General features: G+C 34.9%; 3 protein-coding genes across 4 annotated transcripts; 2 read left to right on the forward strand and 1 right to left on the reverse strand.

Annotated features, from left to right (window-relative positions):
• The first annotated feature begins 1,673 nt into the window (after positions 1 to 1,673).
• On the forward strand, positions 1,674 to 6,175 carry LOC120777634 (SET and MYND domain-containing protein 4). Its single transcript, XM_040109086.1, has 5 exons — positions 1,674 to 2,229; positions 2,305 to 2,487; positions 2,619 to 2,958; positions 3,849 to 3,970; positions 5,227 to 6,175. The coding sequence occupies exons 1-5, from the start codon at positions 1,869 to 1,871 to the stop codon at positions 6,168 to 6,170; spliced, it is 1,950 nt and encodes a 649-aa protein (XP_039965020.1). The 5' UTR covers positions 1,674 to 1,868; the 3' UTR covers positions 6,171 to 6,175.
• A 944-nt stretch (positions 6,176 to 7,119) lies between these two features.
• On the forward strand, positions 7,120 to 15,554 carry LOC120778501 (RNA polymerase II-associated protein 1). The gene is made up of 16 exons (XM_040110329.1): positions 7,120 to 7,276; positions 7,337 to 7,629; positions 7,694 to 7,931; positions 8,014 to 8,479; positions 8,555 to 8,765; positions 8,831 to 9,108; positions 9,163 to 9,329; positions 9,398 to 9,561; positions 9,632 to 9,714; positions 11,628 to 11,847; positions 12,637 to 12,788; positions 12,857 to 13,409; positions 13,471 to 13,609; positions 13,672 to 13,902; positions 15,079 to 15,266; positions 15,324 to 15,554. The coding sequence occupies exons 1-16, from the start codon at positions 7,150 to 7,152 to the stop codon at positions 15,489 to 15,491; spliced, it is 3,678 nt and encodes a 1,225-aa protein (XP_039966263.1). The 5' UTR covers positions 7,120 to 7,149; the 3' UTR covers positions 15,492 to 15,554.
• On the reverse strand, positions 9,566 to 11,525 carry LOC120778500 (general odorant-binding protein 69a). 2 transcript variants are annotated; one of them, XM_040110326.1, is made up of 5 exons: positions 11,426 to 11,525; positions 11,274 to 11,352; positions 11,128 to 11,219; positions 9,929 to 10,031; positions 9,566 to 9,866 (listed from the first exon to the last, which is right to left on the reverse strand). In XM_040110326.1, exons 1-5 carry the CDS (start codon positions 11,492 to 11,494, stop codon positions 9,766 to 9,768), a joined length of 444 nt encoding a protein of 147 aa, XP_039966260.1. In that variant the 5' UTR covers positions 11,495 to 11,525; the 3' UTR covers positions 9,566 to 9,765. The 2 variants fall into 2 exon arrangements, with proteins under 2 accessions (XP_039966260.1, XP_039966261.1); XM_040110327.1 differs by having other exon boundaries at positions 11,416 to 11,434.
• Positions 15,555 to 22,276: the final 6,722 nt, after the last annotated feature.

Below are 22,276 nucleotides of genomic sequence, written 5' to 3' on the forward strand. Positions count from 1 at the left end.
AATATTCAAATATTCTGCATGCGAAGAACTCAAGTGTGAATTAGTTCAGCTATTTATTAGACGTAGACGTCACGTAGAGGTCGTCTAAGACGTAAAAGGCAGCATCTTATAATTTATTGACATAGTAACAACGTGACGCAGACACTTTTCTGATATGAAGGCGTATGTTTGCTTGTGACACATTCGTTAATCAAATATTCGTGATAAGCTGCAACTGGAAACGAGATGGGTATATGTATGTGTATGTGGCAGGCTGATAACTTTAGATCTCTTTAGAAACACCAGTTGTGGTGGGAGAGAAGGTATGTGGGGAGGACATTCTTATTAATTTTATTTATCTGTAACGGTTACTTTTCCGGGTTAGGAAAAAGATAGTTTGAGTTGATAGAGTTAAGATGGGATGATTATCAATTCTGTACCTCGAAATTTTCGAGGATGATCGAAGTAATTTGTTGAGAATTCTAGAAGAGGTCTTAAATATTATGAGAGTTAGGTTTAAAGCGTACTTGCACAGATATTTGGGCAGAACAAAAGTCTATGCTGACTTTGTTTCATTCAAACTGACCAAAAAAACGACGAATTGATGATTCGGAGCAGTGTTAGAAGATGTTCAAGCGTAATTAACTCGAGTTCTTGGATCGATATATGGCAATGGATGAAACATGGCTCCATCCTTTCACTCCGCAATCTAGTGGATATGGCGTCGGTATATTGCGATGCGCCTGAAATAGTTTTTATTAACTTCCTTGAGAAAGCAATGACCATCAACAGAGACTAATACATATTGTTAGGGAAGAACGAAATCGCCGAGAAACGTTCGCATTTGAAAATAAAGAAAATACTGTTTTACCAAGATAATGCATCGTACCACAAGAACAATCTATGGGCTCTTGAAAAGTTCTAAGAAGATCCGACGTTTTCGAGCCACATTTTGTTCAGTGATGAGGCCCATTACTGGCTCAATGACTAAATAAACAAGAAAAATTGTCGTATTTGAGACGACCTGAAGAGATTCAAAAGCTGCCAATTCGTCCAGAAAAAACAACGGTCTAGTGCGGTTTGTGGGCCGGTGAAATCATTGCTCCATATTTCTTCAAAAATGATGGCGGTGAGAATGTAACCGTCAATCAATGGATTTATTGAGAACCATCTGAGACGTAGCAGCGGCCACCATTTGAAAGAGATTATTTTCAAGAAATAAATTCCAAGGAATATTCTTTCGTATGGTAATAAACATTCCCCATTAAATTTGATGTTTCTGTGTTTTTTGTCTAATCTTAATGGAAGTACATTTTATGTAAGTTCACTTTGGGTTAGGTTGTGTCTAATTTCCGATCGGAAAACATCCTGCTTGGTTGGACAATCCAGTAATTTTTTTGTTGAAGACATGATTTTGAAGTTATTAAAAACTTATTTGGAACCCTTAAAAAACTAAACTTAAATTAAAGTCTGAAAATAAATTCGTGAATATTACAAAATTAATGCGATCGCAATATTTTTTTACCAAAACTGTACCCCGATCCCTAATTTCTAATCAATGGAAATAGTATTCATGCTAGCAATTCAATACTGTGAATATTTTTGATAGTTTTTGAAAAACTCGCATTCACAATAATCTCCATTCATTCAGAATTTTGGAAAGAAAAACACAGTATTTATTTTTAGATATTTAGAAGTGCAACTACAAAACTTTGAGTGGGCAAAGTTAAGTAAGAAAACTGAAGGAATCAACAGCTGTCTAAAATGATCTTCAATTGAACACGAAATAATATTAACTCTGCAATAATTCGATTTATTAAAGTAATCCAATTCAAAAACGTTTTCGAAAATCAAAACATACAAAATTTAATACACACACATTGTACAGTATGGAGATGGGAGACATTTCTTATCAGCAAATCTGCAGCGCACGCACCGTGCAATCCGATCAGAAGGGCTTCTTCAACGAATTCTTTTTGGAGGTGAAGGAAGGTTGCAGTGACAAGTGGTTGAAACACTATTTCAGTCAATTGAAATCGAACGAAGCGCGTATATTGTCGATCTTCAGCGATCGTGAGGTATGTGATACGGTCTTGGGTGTGCTGGAAAATGTCGCACCGGTCTACAAAGGCAAAGATGGACTGTTTTCGGTGCAACGGCGCGCACAGGCAGATAAATTCAATTTGTTGGGAGATTTCAAACAAGCCTTGCCACTTGCCAATTTGGCCGTAATGCGTGCACCGGCGAAAGGTGTGTGGTGGAGTGCTTTCTTTTATGTCTTTCTAAAGTCCTAGCGCTATTTCCTCACTTTCTATGCATTTGCAGATGTGGATCTAGCTGTGGATAACGGTCTCAGTTTGGCTATGGCCTATCGCTCTCGTGCCGCAATTCTTATTAATTTGGGTAATGGTCAGGCTGCCATGAGTGATCTCAAATTAGCCGCAAATTATGGTTTGGAGCTGAAGGAGAATGTCGATTATTATATCAAATTGGCGAAAGCTTATGCCTGTAAGTGTGAAAAATTATTTCTCCGTTCACAGGAACTGCTTTGCGTTGAGCTTGAGCCATCCAATAATACACTCAATAAAACTCTAACTAATCATTAAAAATCTAATCAATAATACTCTTATACCTTCCAGTAATGGGTGAAACTGCGCGCTCGGAAATATCTTTGAAAATTGCTGAGAAACTCTCTGGTAATAATATTGCCTTAAGAGATGCCTTCGGCAAGGAACTGTCACTGATAAAACCCAGCGAAAAGATCAAATCGGCTGTGGCACCACCGCTGGCGAGTGGTGAAAATGCCAACTTACGTGGTGCTTCTAACTTGGTGAAATTGGCGGAGACCAAAGAAAGAGGTCGTTTCATGGTCGCTGGTGATCATTTGAAGACCGGTGACGTTGTGCTCTGTGAGAATCCAGTTGCCGCATGTTTATCACCTAATTATTATGGCAGTCACTGTCATCACTGTTTCGAGAGGTATGTACGAGTTGAAGATTTATTATATTATCAAGTGTCTCTATATACTTATAGAAACGCAGTTCAAAGAAGCTCACAGCTCACAACTTGAGACCACTCTTTTTAAAGTTTTCAACGTTATATCGATCAAAGTACTGTAACTCTGTGAGCATTTTTCAAATACTTCGAGGTTTCAATGCCTTTTGAGACTTAAACAGGAATAAATTCAGCTCATCACTTCGAACTCTGTTTACCTGCAGAGTCGAAAAAGTTAGGGAGAGACTATTTCAACTGAATACTTCGAACGCGGTTGACTCGCTTTTCTGGTCTAACTTTTGGACGGTTAGACCGCAGAAGTTGATTTTAATGAATCGAAGTCTTTCAAATCAAGATAATGGCACAGCGAATTGTGAGGTGGATTCGTCTCAAAATTTTTCATTGCCATGTCTTTACCATACTGGAGGGCCATGAAACCTCTTACAAAACCTTCTCGAAAAACTAGAAAAGAAAGCTGAAACTTTCGGATACATAGGTGCAACTGGAAATTACACCATTACATTAGACCACTTTCTCTCAATTTACCTCTGCAGATGCTTTAGGCAGATAATATAACCTCTAAACTCAAGTTCTCACTAAATATTATGGTTCTGTTATATCACATTGTAATCTCTCAAGGCTTTTTCTTCTTATTTTGGTAATAACAAATGGTTAGTTAACAGTTATCGTACTTGATGATCGAATAAAAACTAGTTATAAACATTTATTAAATATATAAAAATATATAACACATTTTCAATGAGTTATATACAGTCTATGAACCTTTACCAGCTTTATGTAAAAATATTTGCACAAATTAATGCTAAATTTTCTACAAATTGAAATGCATTAGCACTAAAAGTCTACATTTACAGGTTAATTACTCCAGTGCCATGTGTTAATTGCTCTGGAATCGCTTTCTGCTCTGCGCAATGCATGGGAGAGGCATGTGACAGTTATCATCGTTTTGAATGCCACTTTATGGATCTTTTCATTGGTAATGTAAATCACGTTTATATTTTCGCATTAGAGTTATACAATTAAGTAGCTCATTAAGGTGCCAATTAACGAGGTTCAAAAAAAAAAATGTGTGAAATACTTACACTAAAAAGAGAATACTACGTTGCTATGAAACGCGTTAATGCTCTGGAAGACAATGTAGCTCCTAATCGGAGATCTTTGGTTTTAAAGTATAAATCAATCACGCATCGATCTTCGGCAGAAGAAGGCACGATATCTCCAAGTTATAGAGGATCCATACACAGCTCTTTCGATGCAAAAAAATATGTTATTTTTTACTTTTTTTTAGTCACTTTACAAATTATCCAAAGATCAGTGTTTTATTATAAGGGAACTAAATAGTAATAAGGCAAATAATCGTGAAACCTAATAATCGTAAAAAACTAATTCTGATCCGAAATGGTACTGTACTAGCATCGTTATCAAGTCTCCAAAAATTCGAGATAGAGATCCTCGTACTTAAATCCTCCACTACCGTCACTATATGGCAAGGCATTCTGAAAGTCAAAGTATACTAGATGTATTCTTCAGTTTTTACTTCAATCTGTCGAGGTCTCCTTAGATTTTCGATCTTTCAACGTCTATTGAGAGAATCTCTTAGTGAAGACAATCTAATGTAGTACAACATAGGTCCGTGGAAATGAGAATCAGTTGTTCAAATCTAATAATTGGAAGCCAGTACCGCACAAGTAAAGCTCGAGAGAGTCGGTTTTCCGAAAATATTACACATGATTGAAGGGACTTTTCTCTGTTTTACCATCAGCTTCAAAAATTCTGAATATATCTCAGGAGAAGTTAGATTAGTTAACTAGTTTGTGCCCGCTCAAGAATCCTTGCCCTCGGACCGCAGAAATATTATTTTGATGTGACAAAGTACTACCTGTTATTAAGATTAATCACTGTTTCAAAATCACATGGAATTCTTCACAAATGTAATAACGTCAAATGGGCATATTCTGGAAATTATTGGTATCCAAGTGCCTTATTTGTGATTTTTGTCAAACCGCCTTTGTTAAAACCCGTCGATATAGATAGAGCCAGTGGCAGACAAGTCGCAGTGATTTTTCTTAAGCCTTTCTGTCGCGAAGTCTCCCCTGAATGCAACTATTATAGTCCAACTTCAGCGAAATATTATCTGTCTAAAGAGGTTAATAATTAGGAATTCACAAATATAATTTCAACAATGTTATATGTAAGTTTGTTAAAACCGAATCCCTCTTCATTATCTTTCAGGTTCCGGCATGTCAATACTTTGCTACTTGGCCTTACGTGTATTCACACAAGCCTCGAGCGTGGAGAGTGCCATCCATGATGCGAACACGATGTATGAGCATCTTTGTGCTCATATTGAGAGCCGACAAGCCGAAGATTACTTACAACGTTCACTGATGGCCGGCTTCTTATTGCGCTGCTTGCAGAAAGCGCAATACTTTGGACGTCGTAAGAGTGAGGGTGTGAATCCAACTGCTGTTGAGTTGCAGGTAGGTGCCGCACTCCTCGGACTGTTGCAGGTGCTACAATACAATGCGCACGAAGTTTTTGAGACTAAAATAACCGAGGAACACCATTTCGAGGGCTCTAAAGTGGTCTATGTAGGTGCTGCCATCTACGCGACAGGCGCTTATTTCAATCACGAGTGCTGGCCGAGCGTGGCCCGTTACTTTGTTGGCAAGAAACTGGTGTTGACAACCATAAAGCCACATCAGCCGAACGAAGTGATAGCTGAGAACTACGGACCGATTTTCACCAAAACAAATTTGAAAGAGCGCCAAAGATCACTGCGTGGTCGCTACCTGTTCGATTGCAAATGTATGGCCTGTCAAGAGAATTGGCCAACAATACAGAAAATCGATAAGCAAGTTCGTTTCCGTTGTCTCACTGCAAATTGTCCAAATGTTTTGAAGTTCCCGAAGGATATATCCAAGGAGGTGCGCTGCGCACGTTGTCGAAAAAATGTTTCGCTGAAAACGAGTGTAGCGAAAATGATTCAAATAGAGGAGCTTTATCGGAAAGCCGCTGAGGACATGCACAAGCAAAACATACCGCAAGCAATTGAGCAATTTAAGGAAGGTATTGAAATGTTTTTCGAAATAGCAGTTTTGCCCCACAAGGACACAATTATAGCTCAGCATTCGTTGATCAAGTGTTTGGCCGATGGGGGTACCACTTTTAAATAGTTGTAAATAAAGAAAAAGAAATATATATATTTTTTTTTGTTCAAAAGCCTTTGAGAAACTAAAAATATTTTAAATAAATTTATTAGAAGACGTGAAATTGTGTTACATATGATTTCCTTTCTTCTTTTTAAGCCCAAAAGAACAGACAGTTACTTTAAATGCCATTCGTACGAGAATCGGTTTTTTATCCAGGAACAACCAGCTGAAAATACTTCCTTGAGAAGAAGTGCTCGAATTGCCGCGAGACTCCTACTTATCCAGAATTGACCGTGACGTATCAAATGTATGTCCAGCGTGCAATGAGTCCCGTATGACACTAACCACCTCTTTGCATGCCCTCCTAAGCCTACTCATCTGACACCCTTCTCCCATTGGTTCGACCGCGCCGAACGATGACGTCCATGACAACTTATCTAACCCTTATCATCCCAAGGTGGATTAGGTACCCGTTAGAGCAACAACAACTTCCTTGAACAGAACCACGTTTTAGGAGGTTTTACCAAATGAAACCCCATAACTTTCTGTGCACTGGTACCTATTTTGAAACTTTTTTGTAAACCGAAGCCGGTTTCCATCACCGTCCCAAGAAAATGGAGTTCACACAACCGGATTGAACCTAAAAGATGTCAGTCCTCTAACTAATTAGGACATATTTTTTTTAAATAGTCGTTGCTTTTACGTTAAATTTTGATAAAATTTATTTCAAAAATTAATTTGATTAAAAACAATTAATTTTATTCAATATAATTACGATTTGAATACTTATATTAATTCGTACAATAAGGGTTAAGTGGCAACGAACGAATGATAAAATGTTCGTTCGCAAATATTCACACAAAAAATTATTTCAGTTGCGGCTGGCAACACCAGAGTATCATATGGGAATTGTTTATTTGCATTCGCGCGAAACAAATGTGAAATTCGTAAAAAGTTATTTGAACATTTAAAAGGCTTTTTATTGAAATAATAAGGTTTAAAAATGATAAAACGACCACAAAGTGGTGAAACCGAAGAGGATATATTGCGGATGCAAAATGAGTTTTTATCGCAACGGGCGAAAAATCCAAAACTCCAACCGGCAGCGCAATTCGTTAAAGTGCCAAAAGGTATATATTAATTTAAATGAAAGTGTTTATTCATATTAATTAAAATATTTTAATATATAGAAACCAAAAAGTCGTTGTTTGTAAGGAGCCGCCAGAAGGCAAGTGAAAGTGCTAATGACAATGCAGAGCAGAAGCTTTATAGCGCAGCGTCAGTTCCGACAGTCAAGCAGGAAATCTTAGGAGAAATACACGAGAAGATAGTTGGAAATTTGGACACAAGCAATGTAGAAAAGTTTAGTGAGATAGTGCTTGGGGATATTGTAGAGAAAAAATTCGATGCTCCAATGCTGAATGACGGTATGGACGTTGAAGAAAATATCGGGTTTCCAACAATCAAATTAACAACATTGGAAGTGAGTCGAAACACAATTCAAAATTAGCTCAAGTTTTTTATGACGAATTTTTTTGAATTTTTAGAAATCTACAAAAGCTGGCAAAAGTATATTTGCAACTGGTGGTCTAAGTAAAAATCAGCCCATGAAAAATCAAATATCGGCACCCTCAGAGGATTTGAGCAAGATGTATGGTAACGAAAGTGTGATAGTCAGCAATTCTACAATTGCTGCAGAAGTGCATAAAGAAAACTTAGATATTTTGAGCAAAATGAATAGAGATGACATCTTAGCAGAAAGGGAGAAACTATTGAATTCGATAGGTAAAGGCTTATATTAAATATTTCCAACTTTTAGTTTTTGTGTACAAAATTTAGCTATTAATCCAAATCTTAATTACTGTAGACCCCACTCTCTTGGAATTGCTGAAAAAGCGACGACAAGACAAATCAAATCAATCACTTCCTTCAAGTGCTATAAGCACTACAACTAAAACTAAATCTTCTGAAAAGTTTGAAATACAAGAACCTATGGATGTTAGTTCCGTTATAACACCAAGCAATGCGGCATATGATATATTACAACAAAGTGAGGCGGAAAATTGGGTACACTTCGATGTAGTTGAGACTGATAAGCTTAAATGGATGCGTGATATAGGAGAAAGTACGGCGAATGTGAAGCCGGGTGAACAATTTGAGGCGCGTTTCGACTGGAAGGGTGTACTACTGCCGTACTCGGTTGAAAATACACCAGTCTCAGAACTGGTGCCTGCTAGTAATGCTCCCGCAAAAGATGATAGAGAACTTTATCTGCACGGAGATGAACCTCATAGACCCGGTTACACGCTGCAAGAACTTTTTCGCTTGGCACGGTTTGTGTTTATTTTTTTATTGGTTCGAATTTTCATCTAAATATGCTTTATATTCGTAAATAATAATCTATCTAGCTCGAATATTATGCAACAACGCATATCGGCATTCGGTGCGATTGGTGGCATTCTAAGCATATACAACCAAGGCTTCTATGACGGTGTCTTAGAGTTGCCAATTTCGAAAATATTCTTCTTACTGCGTCTCGGACTTGATGACAATACGCCAGCTGTGCTGGAAGTTGTGTCAAGAGCGCTAGCTTTTCTCTTTTACAACGAGGCAGATGAGGTATTTACGATTTTGTATTAAATTTTAGGGAATTATCACTTATATTTATTTATCTATTTTTATAGACTTTACTGGACTTCATTTTCGAAAATCCTGGCTGTCATTGGCAGCCCAGTTTGGAGTCAGCCGACATGAGTACTGATATTAAAGATCTGAATGCGTTAGAAAATTTACAAAAACAAATGCAGCAATTACAAATGCATGACGAAAGCAACCGTTCCATGTTTCGCAGTGACTTCGAAGAGCACGAAAATGAGAGTAAAACTTCCATGAGCGATTTTCAATTAGCGGAAACTAATCTCATTGAATGCCTGTTGCGTACAAATATTCTGCAACGCATCTAGTAAGTGTTTCGCCTAGTGAAAATCCATTTAGTGAACTAATATTTTGTTATTAGTTTTATTTTGAGCGCTGTCAAGCCGGAAAATAGCACAGTTACGTCGTGTCTAAAGCTGCTCATACGCTTGGCGCGCACAAACAAGGAGATCGCTGGAAAAATTGTCGCCAATAACGAGCTAATGCAGTGTCTCTTCGCGCATTTCTTGCCAGACTTGGCGCACTTGGGTTAGTAGTGCTTGTATACTGTGTGTGTAAGGAAATAAAATATTTAATTTTTTTTGTTGTTTTCATAGAAGCAAACTTGTCTACGCCGCAATTTTATTATCAACCACAATTCTTATGCCTAAAACTCGTGCGTATTTTAATTACACAAAATCTCGGCATCGCTGTGCGCTTGATGAATATGCAGCTGCCGGATATACTGATCAACTATTTGTCGTACCGCAGCGATATTAAAGTAGTTAAACATAATTTTTTTTTATATTTACAAATATTTAATACTATATATTTTATATATTATTTTTTAGGATGCCATGATTAAAGTGCAAATTGAGTGCTTGCGCATTGTGCGTTGCCTGCTACTGCTGCGTATTGACGATTCGCTTTACAGGTGCGCTTAAATTTCTAACACTTCCAATTTACTATTCACGTTTTTATTTAATCAATCCGCGAATGTTGAAAACAACATTTTCGATATGATTGGCTCTCTTTTTATATAACACTCTATTGTTAAAAACGCCGTTTCGCAGCCATCAGCGCCACCTGTTTAAAAAAGCGTTTTAATAATATTTTCTTAAATTGCATATAAATACAAGTCTACTTACTTTTTGTGCCACAAGTTGTGTGCAACTGCTCTATTATCGGCACAAAGTCTGGTGGCATTATTTCAATGAGATTATCCAAGTGCACGATGTTATCATCATCAATCTAAATTTAGTATAGTTGTTAGTAAGCAATTTAATATAAATTTTTGATGAATCTATTTTGTCATGTTGTGTTTTATAACATTTTATTTATTTTTTATATTTTTTGTTTACTTTTATTTTTTTATTATAATTTTGTTTTATGGTTACAATACTATTATATAGTTTTTTATATTTAATTTGTTTTTATGTTACACTTTTTTCTTATACATTTTTATATAATTTTTTTATAATATACATATATTTTATATTTTTTTTGCTGTACATCTTCCTATTCCTGCATTTTTTAATTATTCCTTATTTTTCTTTGATATTATTTACCAATTTAGGTTTTTTTATGTACATATCTATATGTTTTGTTAAAATATTTTATAATAATTTTTTTTTTTAATTTTTTTTAATTTTTTTTGGTATATATTATTTATGTTTTATTTTTTATATTATGTTTTACTTTTTTTCTTATACATTTTTATTTTATTTTATTTTTAAATTTTTTTGTTTTTTTATTTTTTTGATTTTTTTTATTTTTAATTTATTTGTTTTTTGTTTGCTGTATACCAGTTTTAGGTTTATTCGTGTATTTATTGTTTTGTTTGATGTTCTACACAACTTTTTAATATTCTTTTATTTTTACTAATTTATTTTTTATACTTTTATATGTACATATACATATGTATGCATGTCTTTTGTTGTAAAATTTTTTAATTTATTTATTATGTGGGTAAAACGGTTTTTAATTTTGCATTTGCTTATTATGTTTAGTATTGTTATTTAATCAGTTTATTATTGTATTTGTTTGATGTTCTACACAACTTTTTAATATTCTCTTTATTTTTCATCTTAATTATTTTTTTAAATTAATTTTATATATATTTTTCTTATATATTTAATTTTATTTAAAATTTGTTCATTAAATATTAATGATTATGACTTTTTATTTTATCATACTCATTTTCTAAATCAATTTATATTTTTTTGTTTTAATTTTGTAATTAATTTTTTTTGTTTTAATTCTTCATTAATGAATAATTTTCTCATAATTTTATTTTTTATTTTTTTACTTATTTTCTCTTTATTTATTTTACACATCTTTCTCTTACCAATCCAATTTTGTCTAGCACACAATGCATGAAACACTTTAAATTTTGATTGTTGGGCAATTCGCCCGTCGCTCTGATTTCCTTAAATAAATCTGTAAAAATATTTTATAGAATTCCCTCACAAAAATATTTACATATCTACAAACCTTCGCTGGCACCAGATTCCTTTATGCATATATTAGTCAATTTCTTTACTCCCGACACCATATGTTTGGGCACCTCCAGCTAATGTTTAACGGCAGTTATTACAAGAAATAATTTTAAAAGTATATAACAAATACTATGTACCGTTACTTACAGTGGTCACTCCTGTGTAGAATGTATATTGATAAATAATTACGAGAAACACAAACTGTTTGGTATTCATTGTGCAGTTTTTAAATTACAAAGAAATGTGCTGAATTCCGAAACATGTGCTTATATACTCCAACAACTCCTAAATGATCAATTATTCCTTATATAATATTTTTGTTGCGTTTTTCCTCTTATGACAAGCGCAGCCGTTTGGACTCCGCCTTCTATAATATGTTGCAGTGGCATTGCAATTACTTAAAGTTCGAGTTGGGCGGTCCATATTTGCTGCGACAACACGCTTCGGCTTTATTGATGGCAATTGGCAGTGAGCCCTGCAGTGCGAAGTCAAATCATATGTTGAGCGAAATGCTTAATAAATGCTGTTCCGCCTGGTTTTATCGTGCGACACGAAACGATGTTACCGAGGTAAAGTTGACGTTGTGTAACATTGTATTACAATTTTATTGAGAAATTAGTTATTTTTCAAATTCACTTTATTTTCTAATTTAAAATGCCAAAATTTTTTAAAGTAATAATTACACTTTTCTTTCTAATTTAATTTTTTTAATTATTATTTTTATTATTTTTAAATTAATTTTAAATTTTTTATTTTTTTTTATTAATTTTATTATTATGTTTTAATATGTTATTATTATTGTTTTTTTTTACAAAATCAAAGTACACACATTTTTTATATTTTACAACTAAATCCTTCCTAATTTGTATATTTCTTAAATTAATTTTGTACTAAATAATTCTTTTTCTAATTAGATATTTTTTAAAATTCACTTTTATTTCAAATTTAAAATTAAAAAAAAATTTAAGTTAATGATTATAAGTTCCTTTGTAATATGAGTTTTTTTATTAAATTTTTTTATTATTTTCAATAAATTCTCTAAATTATTTTTAATTTTTTAAAATTAATTTAATTGTTTTAATTAATTTAAAAAAATTTAAAAAAATTTAAATTAATTTAATTTTTTTTAAATATGTTATTATTATCAATTATTTATTTATCTTTTTTTTCAAAATGAAAGTACTCACATTTTTTATATTTTTAAACAAATTATTTTTTGGTTTTTTTATTATTTTTAATAATTTTTTTAAATTAATTTTTGACTAAATATTTTTTTAATTAATGTACCTAATTTAATTGTATTATTCTTTTTTAATCTATTATTGTCTTTTTAATTATTCTGTTCATAATTTTTTCAGTTCTCCCAAACAACTCTTCTCAGCGCCTGCCTACATGTCGCAAATTGGCACATACAACGCGATGAACAAAAATATTTTAACGAATTTTTTACGAAATATTTGCGTGATTTTTTACATTCCGCATCGTTTAGGAAATGTGTGAACCAACTAATGTGAGTACAAAAAATTATATATTTTCTTAATTTCATTGCTCAAAATACACATTATTCCATTGAAATAGCACCTCCTCTGTAATTATACGCAAGTCAGGCGATCGCCGTTATGTGCATACACCGTTACCTAATGTGGGTGCAGTGCTGTTGCATGAGGACGGTCCACAGTTGATTATACCGCAAGCATATAGCATTTTTCTATTAAACACCCTGTGGTCTCACATCGAATTACAAATGTCTCGAAGTCATGTTGAAGCCCATAAGCCATTATTAGCTGCTTTAATGACGCCACCAATAGCGGAGACTTTTGTAAAATATCTCACTTTGCTCTCCAACAATTTGAATCATTATTTGTGCAGCAACTTCTACACGAAAATCGAAGTGCAGTTCGTTTATAAGTTGCTGGGTTCCAGTGAATTGCTGCAGCACTTCAACTTCTCGCAAATACTACAACTCGTCTATAATTATTTGTGTTGTCTCGGCGCCGAGCATATACTGGAGATAGAGCAACTTTTCGAACGCATAATTTTCAATACGCAGTATTTAAATGTGTCTGAGTCGGCGTTAAGGAAATGGAAGGAGGTTTTCGTCAGCTTGGCGCAGTCGCACTACATTGTTGTGGTGAGTTTTATGGCGATTCACATTTATTTAAACAAACAAAATGATCTCCTTACTCCCTCAGGAACCTTCGAACTTGAGCTTGACCAAGTCATCACACACCAGCGCTATTTTAACGCGTGATTGGCCTTACTTTTTCTTCAAAATCATCTTACAAAACTTCCTTGATAATGCGCCACAAAAGATAACGGTGGATTTCTCTGGTAAACTGTTGCAAATATTTATTTCACATTGGATTTTATAAATTATTTCTTCATCTATTTAGAACGTGATATTTTGGAAATGACTCTCACACTCGTCACCGAGTTGGAGGATTCAAGTTCGAATTTGAAAATTGTAACGCCTACCGAAGAGCTTATGTATGCTATGACTGCGTTTATGGGCCCAGAAAGTGAATTTCTGAATGAGGAAATACGTCCGTTGCTGCGTAAACATTTGCTGCGCTTTTATGACAAATATCAGAATTATACGTTCGATTTGGATAAGGCAGTCATAGGTAAGCATTTGATTTGATTAATTTTCTGAACTAAAGCTGGGTGCAATACACAGTCGAATCGGATTCTAATGCTCAGTTCAAATAACCTCAAAAAGTATTTTGTGTATTTATTTAATACCCAGTCCAAATAACCTCAAAAAGTATTGTGTTTTTTAATAAGCGTCCCTTTTTAGTCACTGACAAACCCTTGATCCGTAAATATCTTATTATTGCTCGTCTTGTTTTTTTTTTCTAGTAAGAAATGAGAGGTTGTCAATTTTATACAACGGTACATCACTAAAAATGCTTGCTTCGATATAGTAGAACTGTATTATTAGATTAATAAGAAAGTTCTTTCGCAGTGCAGTCGGGACTTAATAACCTTGAAGGACTGTCAATTCGACAGAATCGAGAGTGATCTTTGCGCAACTTTGTCCTGATACTGTAGTTGGTTAAACTCCTACTTATCCAGTATCGATCACGATATAACAACATATGTCCAGCATGCAATGAGTCCTCGCATGAGTTTAACCACTTCTTTGCATGCCCGGCTAAACCTACATATTTAACAACCCTCTCCCTATGGTCCGACCCCGTCGAACAGCACGTTTCCTGAACCAACCGTTGGATGACCTCTTGACTTGGAATCAAACCACCACTCATTGCAGACGAAGAACTCAAGTTGTTGCGAGAATCGAGAGTGATCTTTGTGCAGCTTCGTTCTGGATACTGTGGCAGGTTAAACTCCTACTTATCCAGTATCGATCACGATATAACAACATATGTCCAGCATGCAACGAGTCCTCGCATGACTCTTAACCACCTCTTTGCATACCCAGCTAACCCCACACTTCTGACACACCACCCCCTATGATCCGACCCATCTAAACAGCTTGTTTCCTGGTCTTACCGTAGGATGACCTCGATAACAGCTTATCTGCACCTTACCACCCTAAAGAGACTAGATAACCGTTACAACAACAACATTTGATATGTCGTATTTAAATCTCTATAGGTCGGATATCAATCTGATAACTTATGTTAACCGTATATAGGGGAGTTTTCTATGGTTTCACGAGCTAACCCGAGCTCTTCGCACACAATAGGAAATATATTGATAGGCTTCTAGTATTAATATATACACAGCCTTAGGAATAAAAATACAACTCTTTTATTATTTTAAAACATTTCTTGCAGGCAAGTGCAAGTTCGAGAGTTTATATTCCTTATTCGTCGATCACTTTCAAGCCACCAGCTACGGCGATGAATTATTCGGTTCCTTAGTCCTGCTGCCAATGGCGCAGAAATACGACAGTAAGTGGCGTCGTCGTATGTGGTCGGATTATGCGCCCGCTCTGTGTTATCTAAATTGTGATGAATCGCTGGTAAGTGCTTGTCTCTTAATAGACTCTACAATTTTTCCAACTAATATTTACTTGCAGCTTATAAATGGCTTGGGCGCGTATTTGGAGCCCGCCGAGCAGGATGAATCTTTAATTAAAGCTTATGCGCTCATGCTGAATACGAGCGATGTGCGTGTTGGCACTATACCCTACAAGATTGCAAAATATCACCTGGAACATTTTAAAAAGACGCCGAAAAATGAATAATTTAATGTTACTAAAAATATATACTAAAGTGATAATAAAAAAAACTTTTATTGATAATATTTATGATACTACATTCAACAATGTGAAAATTTGCGACAAAACTCATGAATCATTATCATTGGCAATGGAATATTATACAGTAACAATATGGAATTACAAGAAAATCCAGCAAATCTGTAAAAAAAAATTTTTGAGTTTTCGAAAATCGAATTTTCGAAATTTCAAATTACAAGAAAATCCAGCAAATCAGGTATTTCCGTCAAAAACAAAAGTTTCTGAGTTCGAAAATACGAATTTTCGAAATATAAGAAAATTAGCAAATCAGCAAAAACAAAAGTTTCTGAGTTTTCGAAATTACGAATTTTTGAATTACAAGTAAATCCAGCAGATCGTGAAAAGCAAAAGTTTCAAATTAAAAAAAGTAAAAGTTTCTGATTTATCGAAAATAAGAATTTTCGCAACTTCGAAGTACAAGAAAATCTAGCAAATCCACAAAAACAAGTTCCTAAGTTTTCGAAAAAACGAGTTTTCGCAACTTCGAAATACAAGAAACTTCAGCAAATCAGCAAAACAAAAGTTTCTGAGATTTCGAAAATACGAGTTTTCGAAATTTCGAACATCTCTCTAGAAGATAAATATGGAAAGCAAAATTGAAGAAATATAAATAATAATAATTTCTTTAAAAAGGAAAAGTTTTTGAGTTTTCGAAAATACGTATTTACGAAAATGGAGCCAAAAAATAAATATGAAAAGCCAAAAAGGAATTATTCATAAAATATAATTTGTAATCATAGCTGTACAAAGAATTACTACCATTACTACTTCAAGTTTTTTGGATAATTTTAAAAATTTTTGGATAACTTTCAAATTTTTCGACGCTAAGTACTAAGTTTAAACCTGGAAAAAGCATGCATTTCGCCTTCTTTGATTCAACAAAATTCAATACAAGCAATTACCATTTCAACTGCTTCAATTCCAAGTAGGATCTGTTTACCATTACAACAATCAAAGTTTCGTAATTTCGAATTCGGTTTCGGAGTTTTTTAAATAAGGTATGTAATAAATTATTGAGTTCTATAGCGCAGTATTTAGTTTGATCTTGGCACTTATAGAATGTCAATGAAAGCTTTTCTTTATTACACTTAATTCAATTGAAGCTTGACACTTACATACACACACACATACATACTTACACCTACTCGTGCATGCCAAACAAATATTTTTAATTACAATTGAGTTCACATGTGTAATTTTTAAATGCACCCGCTGATTGTTGGAATATGTCAGAAAATTTAATTATAGCGTTGGCGTGGGACAGACGAACCCGTAAAACTAACGCCGTTACTTTTTTTTTACTTTTGTTTCTTGTTTTTTTTTTGGCTTTTTGACATATCGTTGCATTGCAATTGACATTAATTAACCCCAAAATTATAGTTTTAGCTAAAAATACATTTGTATTGAGATCAGTGTGTGAGTATATGTCGATATACATACATATGTATATGACCGTTTTTGTGTGTCAAATTGCCTACTCTGCGAAAAAATAAAAAATTCGATAAGCTTAGTAGAGCTTATTTCAATCCTCTTTGACATAATTACCTAATTTATTTTTAAAAAATTAAAGCTAACCATAATTTAATTTTGAAGGGATCAAAAATATGTATGTATATGTTAAGGCGGTTAGTATGAATCCCAGCCACTTCGCTAGGTTCGCCGTAGGTGTGTTTATTTCAATCACAGTCTGACAAAAGCCGGGCAATGAAGAAGAAGCTTTGTAGTTTGTTGTTGTTGATGTTTCATGAAGTAATTTCAAGGATTAGTGCCGTGTTGACAGTCTTTGGCCGGATAAAAATCCGGGTCCGTTCCGATTACTTAAACCCGACTGTCGGGAGACAACTCGCCTTCTCTATACAGTTTTGGCAAACAGCTTTTGGCAATATACCATATTTAGCTACACCCTTGTGAATCTATTGGACAGTGTCAAGCTAAAACACCCACAATTGGCCGAGATTGAATTTTGCTAAGGACAAGTAGGTAATTTAGCGGACCTCTTACGGTTTGCTCTGAGCCAGTCACACAAGCTCTGGTTGTTCACCAGCGCTTAACGAGCACACGGAATGTTCATCGGCTCCCAATAAAAGTCGCCACCTTTCACTGTACTTATTTTCCAACCACTTTGACCCGTTCCATATCCCTCGCAGGTGTGTGAGCAGCTAAGGAAACGTCAACAGATGAGTGCGCGTACAGTGATCCAGATTGTCAGCAATGGAAAAATGTTAGTAAGTTCCTGTTTGGGGCCCTCATATAGTGCTTTGCTAGCTCACTCCACAACAGAACGATCACATAAAACATCATTGGCTTAACTACGGTTTTGTAGAGCTAGAACTTTTGAGGAGAGGCCCCAACTTTCCCAATTCCTACTCTTCAGCGGTATAGGCGATCGATGCCTTCCTTACTCTCTGCTGAACGTTTGGCTCCAATGTAAGCTTCCTATCCAGAAAAGAAAGAGCATCCCAACGAGGGAAGAGTAATATATATCAGTAATTTTATATCTCCTAGTAAATAAGACTAGCTCAGTATTGTTTGGATTGATGGCGGAACCTATAAGTCAACTTATCCACAATTTATTCATGCGTCGAACGACCTCTATGCACTTCAAGAACAATTGATCCTACTTCCTCTTCCAATGTGTGTGAAACTGAAAAAGCCATTGTCGCCGGCAATGAGTTTTTGAGGATGTAACGTCTTCTCAACAATATCTTGTGGATTATCATCATCCCAAAGGCGAAAATTTAGTTTATTAACGTACCCATTCAACCAAATATGCGCCGCATCGCTGAACAAAATCTTATTGTGAAAATCGGGTTCGGTGACCATCTCGTTTTGGACTCATTTATCGAATATGCGATGCGCTTGTTGGTCATTCGCCTCCAATTCTTGCACGAGTTGGATTTCGTAAGCCCGCAAACCAAGATCCTTCTGCAAAATCTTCCATAAAGTGAATGGGTCCAGCTGCAATTGCTACGCACGATGTCGAATGGACTCATTTGCTTCTTCTGCGATACTCTGCTCCACAGCAGCAATAGCGTCTTCAGTGCGCACTGTACATCGACTCTGAGGATGCGTATTATCCACTAGAGTAAATTTGGTACGACACTGAGCCATAGTTGCTGCAATTATTGACACTATCAACCTGAACTATTATGTTGGTAATAAATTTGCACAATTTTCAAACGTTGTTCCGGAGTAGGTTTCTTCTTTATCAAATGGCAAACCAAACTGAGTGTAAATCAAGTACTCAAAAATACCAGCTCCGAAAAAATAGTGCCTCATTGAAAACTGCACATATAACAATGACGAAGGCGCTCATCTTTTTTTGTCATATTTTCAAGCTTTCGAAAACTTTATGTTATATAACTTCTACAAATGGTTTCTATCAATTTACATTTTTTTATTTTCATAGGTTGTCCATTATCGTTTTATTTTCTTTATCACACTTTTAGGCACAACCAACTCTCTCTCTCTCACTCTTTAACAATGATCATTTGCGCACAATAGCATAATTAAGTATGCGCTAATCGAAGCGAGATACGCTCCATATAATTCACACTTCTTCAAATTAATCGTATGACCGCATATGTTTACCTCCTCATTTAGCTACTAACGATCCATATTTTTGGCATTTTGTTTTGTAACCGAAATATGATTAAATCTTATTTTTAATTTTTTTTCCAATGAGGTTTTAACATACATATGTATATGAAATATATTAATACTATTTCTCTTTTCACCGAATTAAATTATATTTGCAAGAAGTTAAGGTAACTTAGTTTTGGTCTGGCCGATATATTCTCATGTTTTCGTCTTCAGGCTCTTGTTATCTTTCAATAATCAGATTAATGTTGTCAAAGGCTTAGTTGAAAGACGTTGGTGATTCGATCCAACTTAATTATTTGATTTTAAATTTGATGCAGATACGTTATCTATCTCCAAAAGGTCAATTATGTTGGCTATAAGTTTACCAAATTGATATAGGTCTTCTAATTATAAAGCGATGGAGTTATATTAATTGATCGTATGTCCGACTAATGCTGCGATGAGTCAACGACGCAAAACCGTATACCGTGTCAGAGAGCACATTGTAAATGAAAACTCACCACTGCTTATACCGTCTGTTTCTACTGTCTGTAATATGGATATCCATGACGATGGAGCAGATGTTCCATTGCCCGACCATGAAGAAGTAACATTGAACTCAACATCCGAGCCTTAGTTCTGCTTCCTACGGACTGGATAAGGAAGCGAAGCAAATGGGTCTGGTAGTGAATGAGGGCAAGACTAAATATCTGCCAACAAATGCTCCTTCGGACTGAGTAGGCAATTGAGTTCCGCTCTCGACGAACAAAGGCCAAACTCTATAAGTCACTCATTTTCCAAAGGCAAAGACGATGACGACATCTGATGAGTGGACCTTACGCTTTTTCGTGCGAAAGGTTGTACGGAAGATTTATGGTCCGTTGCGCATTGCCAACAGCGAATACCGCAGTCGATGGAACGATGAGATGTGTAAGATATACGACGACATTGACATACATAGTTCAACGAATTAAGAGGCAGCGGCTACGCTGGAAGCTCTGAAAGTATGCGACGCAGTACCCGCTGGGGAAAGCAGAGGAAGTGGAAGACCTCCACTGCGTTGAAAAGACCAGGTGCAGAAGAGCCTGGCTACACTTGGAATCTCTAATTGGCGTAATCTGCGGAAAGGAAGAACGACTGGAGATTGCTTATGGTTCACTTTAACTTAATAGAAATTCAGAAATTGTTCTGTTATTTTACTACTGTTCCAAATGAAACTAATGCCCTTACTTATGTTTAGTACAAGCAACCACGTGGTTTATAAAAATGTTATACGTATATGCTAATATACAAGAAGAAGAGAGTCGGTGCACATATTCTCTCACACAAAAAAATGTTTTATCGTAGGAGAAAACAAATGCATGTTACTCAAATTACAAAGCTTTATGTGTTATTCTCAATTTTAGTGAGTCAAAAAATGCACGTGCGTTAAGTACCTGTTAGGAAATATGGTGGTTAATGTAATATTAATTTAAAGATTTGCTTTTTTCGAATATTTTATTTTCTATAATTTCGGAATTTCATCTCTGTAAATATTTGAGTCAACAATCCAATATCAATAATTTTTTTTCGAATATTGTGTTTTCTATAATTTCGAAATTCGGCCTCAGCAGATATTTGAGTCAACAATCCACCCAATGATATTTCCACACACTGTGTTTGCATAGATACATGTGCATAGTATATGTTTAGGTATTTGTGTATGTTTTTGCATAGGTATACCAAAGCAGTATAAGCTCGCATTAACCTTATAAAGCTTATCCAAACATAGACAACTAGTTCTTGTACTTCTAGCAGATTTAGTAAATAATTGTAAGCTAACAATACTCACCGTGGTAAAGTAAGCCAAATGAAACGGTTTCCATTGAAATGTTAAGTGCTACTATGTAATGTAAATATGTATTTCAGTATATATACAGATAGTTATTTACTATATCTATTTCTACAATTAATAGGTACTTTTGTGTGATTCACATTCATTACAAATTCCAAGCTTGTTTGGTTCGCTATCATTTAATGACTTAACACCTAAAAAACCAACTTCGCTTTTCCGGCCTTTTCAAATGTAAATGTAAAACTAATGCACTCTTTGTGTGCGTTTCGGTGAATTGAAGATGATATGCACTTAGTTACCTTTTGTAAAGTACAGATTTACACAACACGAGTGTTGCTTTATCAACAGACAAAAAGCCATACTATTTTTAGCGCTGGAATCATAATACCGTTAGAATTTGGTGTAAGTACTGAATGTATTTCGTGTCACTACCTTCTCATATACATTGTGTCAAAAGAGTACTTTGAAATTGTAAATTAAACGCAAAATATGTATTTATTCAACAATATTTATTTTGCCGACTTCAATGTAATCCCCAAAAGATGAAATGTACTTATGGAAATGATTTTTCCAGTCCTCGTAACACTTTTCATAAGCACTTTTTGGGATGGCCTTTAGCTACTTCAGCGAATTTTCTTTTATCTCTTCGAATGGTTCCGAGGAGCGGAAATTTCAGTTTGGGGAACAAGAAAAAATCACACGGAGCCAAATGTGGTGAATACGGTGGTTGATCGATGATGTTCATTGCATTTTTGGCTTTAAATTCGGTCACAATCATGGCTCGATGCGATGGTGCATTATCATCGGGTAAAATCCATAAATTTTTCTTCCACAATTCCAACCGATTCTTGGCTGACATAAGAAGGTTAAGTTCGAAGATGGGCAAAATCGGCAAATGCCACGCCCACAAAATGGCCAAATAGAAAACCTATAAAGTGTCATAACTAAGCCATAAATAAAGATATTAAAGTGAAATTTGGCACAAAGGATCACATTAGGAAGGGGCATATTTGGACGTAATTATTTTGGAAAAGTGGGTGTGGCCCCGCCCCCTACTAAGTTTTTTGTACATATCTCGGAAACTACTATAGCTATGTCAACCAAACTCTATAGAGTCGTTTCCTTCAAGCATTTCCATATACAATTCAAAAATGGAAGAAATCGGATACTAACCACGCCCACCTCCCATACAAAGGTTGTGTTGAAAATCACTAAAAGTGCGTTAACCGACTAACCAAAAACGTCAGAGACACTAAATTTTACGGAAGAAATGGCAGAAGAAAGCTGCACCCAGGCTTTTTTTTTAAATTAAAAA

Source organism: Bactrocera tryoni, chromosome 5 (assembly GCF_016617805.1).
Source record: "Bactrocera tryoni isolate S06 chromosome 5, CSIRO_BtryS06_freeze2, whole genome shotgun sequence".
In the NCBI taxonomy this organism is placed as follows: domain Eukaryota; kingdom Metazoa; phylum Arthropoda; class Insecta; order Diptera; family Tephritidae; genus Bactrocera; species Bactrocera tryoni.